The sequence below is a fragment of the Carcharhinus amblyrhynchos genome, chromosome 1 (assembly GCF_965287045.1).
Source record: "Carcharhinus amblyrhynchos chromosome 1, sCarAmb.v2.hapA, whole genome shotgun sequence".
Lineage (NCBI taxonomy): Eukaryota > Metazoa > Chordata > Chondrichthyes > Carcharhiniformes > Carcharhinidae > Carcharhinus > Carcharhinus amblyrhynchos.
Window position 1 is genome coordinate 120522907 of NC_137324.1, and position 5407 is coordinate 120528313.

Genomic DNA, 5407 nt, shown 5'->3' on the forward strand with positions numbered 1-5407 from the left:
CCGCGCCGATTGTCTGCCGAGCCTATATAAAGCGCTGGGAGGCCAGGCGTGTGCCAAACACACCGCCGCTTAACCACTAGCTCACTCGAGGAGAGCTGATAGCTGCACCAGGTCGCGTGCCAGTCAGCTGGTGCAATAACACTCATTCTTATTGCAACTTCATCTCTATCCAAAAAGAAAAAAAACACCCCAAGGCAAATCAAATAGCAACTAAAAAGGGACAATATTTGCAGCGATTGAGAAAAGGGAAACAATTACTTTTGGACAGCAACTGAGCACTTTTTTGAGACTAATCTGAAAGTAAGTTTGATGGCATTATTTATTCTCTGTTCCTTTTAAACTAAATGCATTGATGAGATAAATGTTTGTCTACCTCCCCCCAACCCCGTTTCCTGAATTAATTTGTCTATTTTTCTCTCCCCCCCACCGCCCACGCCCCCCCCCCACCCACCCCCGGTTCTGACAGGATGGCTCCCCAGTCTGATCGGTGTCCCTACAAAGAGCAGGGCAGCGGCAAGTACTTCCAGTGCCCGACCCCAGCCTCCACCCTCATCCCCCCGGGCGGCTTGTCCGTCCCTTCGGAGGAGGAGGAGGAGGAGGAGGAGCCCTCGGCGGCCCGGAGCGAGTGCAAGCGGCGCCCCCGGGGCCGGGGCAAGCCCAGGAGCCCCAAGGTGGTGCAGAAGATCAAGAAGAGCCGGCGCATCAAGGCCAACAACCGCGAGAGGAACAGGATGCACAACCTGAACGGCGCCCTAGACGCCCTGCGGGAGGTGCTGCCCGCCTTCCCCGAGGACGCCAAGCTGACCAAGATCGAGACTCTCCGCTTCGCCCACAACTACATCTGGGCGCTGACCGAGGCTCTGCGACTGGCTGATCCCCTGGCGGGCGGCCCCGCCGGAGACCCCGGCTCGTACGAGGGGTCCGAGCAACAATACCTGGACTCGGGGCTGAGCAGCCCGAGCCCCGGCGCTTCAGGCAGCTCCTGGAACAGTTTCAGCTCGCCGTCCTCTTCCTCCTACACCTGCACTTTATCCCCGGGCAGCCCTGCTCCATCGGAAGACATGTACTTCGGGCAACCCGAGAGTATCTATGCACCCCCTAAACAGCAGTCTGACTTTCTGCAAAGCTCTTCCCCATTCCATGAATTTATTTAACCTCCCCCCCACCCCCAACACAGTTGAATATCGCGTAATATTTTTTGTATGCGATTATGAATTCTATCTTTTTATTGTATTGGAAAAATGTACCCATTATCCGGGGTAAAAAGTTGGACCAACATTGTTTACATTTCTTACTAGATATGTAGGATTGAGATTTGTCATGTATTTTTCAAGCAAATGTATTTTTCAGACTGACTCATAGGGACTGTTAATGTTCAATGTTGTACTCTTGGCATCTGCCTGTCTTCCCAGGGAGTTGAAGGCTGTGGGAATTTGAACTGTCAAACCAAACTCTCCTCAGTGCACTTTGCCCATTTTCCCAGGTTCTCCACAATGCCTTTTGTTCTCTGATTTCTTCTCCCTCCCTCTTTCTCTCTCTCTCTCCCTGGTTTCCCCCTTTATCATTCCAAGAATAAGACCGATTTTACCAGCTGTCTAATATGATTTACGGAAAAAAGATGTTGTGGTACGGAGCGAGGTTAGAAGTCATTGCATAATTTGTAGACTTTTTAAATGAATGAAAACGAGCGTGTAAATTTAGGTTGAGTGCTTTATCAAAGGCAGAGAGAGAGAGAGAAGAAGAACACAAGGAGGAAGGGTTCATGCATTATTTATCTCGACCTCCGGGGATGAAGAATTGCCTTTTTTTCAGAACGAAAGAAATCAGCTGAATAAAACGAAGCGACACGGAGCATTAACGCGATCATCTACACATGTGTTCACCTTTATTTATTATAAAAGAAAGATTTCATGCACAAAATGTATATTTTGTATATTTCAGAAGTTTATTGTCGCTATGTATTCGCCTGCAAGTCAAATGGAAAGTGTTTTCGATTCGTCTTTTTTTAAATAAAAAGTTTAGCTTTCATATAAATAAACTGGCAAGTGTGTGGCTCGTTGATCAGTGTGGAAAAAAGAGCAGCTGGACATTCTAGTAACACAGACTACTTCTTATTAGGTTGTAACACGTCGGAACATGCATTTCATTTACCGAACCCATTCACCAAACTAGGGGACGTGGAAAAAAAGGCAGGGTGACAATGGCAACAAACAGAAGACAATATAAAACTGCAGTCTCTTGTCATCTGTTCCTTTGTTACCAGAAATTAACTTTAAACCGTTTCTGCTTTGGAGGGGAACATATTGGGCTAAAAAAAAGTGAAACCCAGCGCTGGCGGTTGCTTTTAAGCTAGTGAATTTACTATCAAATAAATCGGTTGGACTGAAACCTGGTGTTGTCAGACTTTTTACTGTGGTTGCTTTTAAAACATCTAGTTAAAGAGGATCCTGTGGATTCAACTTTATAAATAAACCGAGAGAAAGTTGTGAAATGTTGGTGTCTGCACCACACAAATTAAACTTGTATTCTAGATAAGTACTTAAACTTTTTTTTGCAAATCACTTGACGAATCTTTTCAGGCAACACACACATTCACACTTCTAAACTTTAATTCTACCAGAAAGATATCTTTCCACATGTAATCAAAATAGATGACACAAGGAAAGCATAGGGGCTTATTGACAGGGTTTGTCTTTCAGAGGAAAATAATATATAAGACAGGTTTTTTTTGTCTGAGTTTTTGCCAGGCAGGCACGAGTTGCAACTCTCAGTGTTGTGTTGAACATAGATCATACGGATCTCCACCTCTTCATTCCACCCCTTGCTTATTAATTGGCACGTTCTGTTTGGATGTAAAACCCTCTCCCTTTTGGCGCTGATCTATAGGCTGTTCTCTAGATTATGGATGATCGCCCTGCATTTGCACGTGTCCGCGGATACCCAAGAGGGAAACGTTTCATTATTATCTGGTATCAATCTTTCTTGCTGCAGCCGGGGGTGAGCGCCGCAGCAACAGATCACGAGAGTTCAGCACATTATCTGTACCGAAACCTCGGGAGTTCAAAGCAAGTCGCATCTGCCTCTGTGGCAAGCCGTTTAAACTGTTTTCAGAATTAGAGTGGGCCGGGACTATTGAACTCGAATTAAGGGAGAAGACAGTGCAACCCAGCTGAAATATAAAAGAGATAACTAGTAAATCTAACAGATGGCATAGCTACATTGCAAGCTTGATTTTATTGTCAAACTATATAAATGGCTCTGAAGCTGAATGGTGGATTAACTAAAACAATGGAATGTAGAATTAATAGTAAGCCCTAATAAGGTTCTCTAATAACCAAATAGAATTTGATTACAATGAGTAAATGCATAATATAGAGCTATCGTTTGGGACAAGACGTTTAATGCTGTAACGCAGGAACGCGACGAGGCCAAAGTCCCGAAAACTATTAAAGTAAGCCTGCATGCACTGAATATAGCTTCGTAGTGGGATTTCAGGTGAACTGAATTTAAATAAACCTCGATTTGCTCATAGAACTTTCTCTCATCTAACGCTTTGCTGACCTGGGCTATCATGCCAAGAAAGCGATTGATGACAACCAAACAAGACGACACCACCTCACTCTTGAAACTCTTGTAACCAAACGCATCGCATTCGCCCTTACATCATTAGATCTAATAACACCACTTTTCCGTAATGGGACAATTAGTCAAAGAACTAGAACCCTAAATAAATACCTATGTAAATAAACACTACCAGACGCGCTTTCAACCTCACAATTAATAGCTTCATGTGCATATTCATTATCCTTAACATCCTCACATTTACTTGTTACAAACAATCGTTTAAGGTTAGCATTACAAATACATGCACATTCCTTTTTAATTGTAATCTACATTATTTATGATAAGTAATTGGCATGGTTAGTCTCTGGGCATATTACTGCTGTATAAGCAACATTTATCAACACTCTCGGAAAAAATATAAAACAGTCTATATAAGCGATTAATTCTAAAATCATTTCCAGTACGAACAACATTTGTTGCCAGAGAGATTTGAAGTCATAAATGTAAAAAATATAAAAACTATATATTTCAATAAAATATGTATTTTGGAGAAGGAGCAAGCTGCAGAGTTCTCATTTAGTAGTCGGTTCAAAGGTCTCCTAGGCCTATTTTCTAAAAACGATTTCCGTCACGAAGCGTGAAGACAAGTGGGGTAAAAACTGAGCAATAAGGTAAAATGTGTGAAAAAAGAATTAGTAAAATTAGGTTACGGAAATAAAACGTAAGGATTCCAGCCTTGGGCTAGTACTCCTAGATAGTCTGATCCATTGTTTTCCGGCTTGGCAGGAGGTTTATTATGTGCTAAATAATTCCCCAAAAGGTTTTGCATAATCACTTCTTTGATGTGACTTGAGTGTCAAAAATCAGCCATTACCCCGGAGTGTAAAATGTACCAAAGCTTTTACGAAATTGACAGTGTGTGGCAAACGTCATAAATAGATTTAACCCACGGCTTTCCGAAGTCCCTTTAATGATTAAACATAAAGAATGACAAAAGATGGCCCTCTTCGTCTCGGCGTGATTGATCCGATTGTCCCTATTCTGATACTTTGTAGAGCACGTGCGTTTATCTGCGTAAAAAGATATCCACAGGCTCAATTAGGAACTATGAAACCTTCCAGTCAATGCACAATGCTACCATTCTACTTACTCACATACAAGGAGGCAATATCATTTTTATCCTTTCATGTGTCAGGATCAACTCATTGTTCAAGTACATCTTGAAATAATTACAGGTTTTGTTTTCAATATCGATTGTATTTTTGTTTCGGTCAGGTCATTTTTTGGTGATGTGTGACCATTAAAATTTTGTAGGTGCAAATGGAAGGGAAGTGATCGATGTTTTGAAAATGCCGAATACTCGAAATCTATTAAGTTGAAAGAATACAATGATACAATAAAAAAAATAAAATCTATGGTATCCAGCAATGTGTGGTGACCAGTGAAACTGCAAACTTATTTTTTAAAACTTATATTCCAAAACGCTCATGTTCAAACGAGTGTTCTGTGTGCACATTTAAAGTTGATTAAAGGTCTTCCAGTACAATTCGAGATCTGGCAGTTTAGTACTCTCCAAAACATAAAATAAGCACATATAAATCAATGGAAAGTTATTGTCAAAACATTAATATTTTACTTGCGGTTGACACAGAACGATAGCTAAAAGTACTTTAGAGGGTGGAAAAAGAAAGTGACATAAAGAAAAAAGGAAAACGGGCAAGGCACAGAAGAATGAAAATGGTTCGGCTTAGTCATAGAAATGGAGGAAGAAGGCTAATTTACCTCATCAAGGAGGAGAAGGAGCTGCCATGTCAGAGACATTCAAACAACAAAGACTGCGAAG

At 41.8% G+C, this 5407-nt stretch overlaps 1 protein-coding gene across 1 annotated transcript; it reads left to right on the forward strand.

The window, feature by feature from the left end:
- Positions 1 to 467: 467 nt before the first annotated feature.
- Positions 468 to 1154, forward strand: LOC145336876 (neurogenin-1-like). The gene has a single exon (XM_080182040.1). It carries the CDS (start codon positions 468 to 470, stop codon positions 1152 to 1154), a length of 687 nt encoding a protein of 228 aa, XP_080038166.1.
- The last annotated feature ends 4253 nt before the right edge of the window (positions 1155 to 5407 follow it).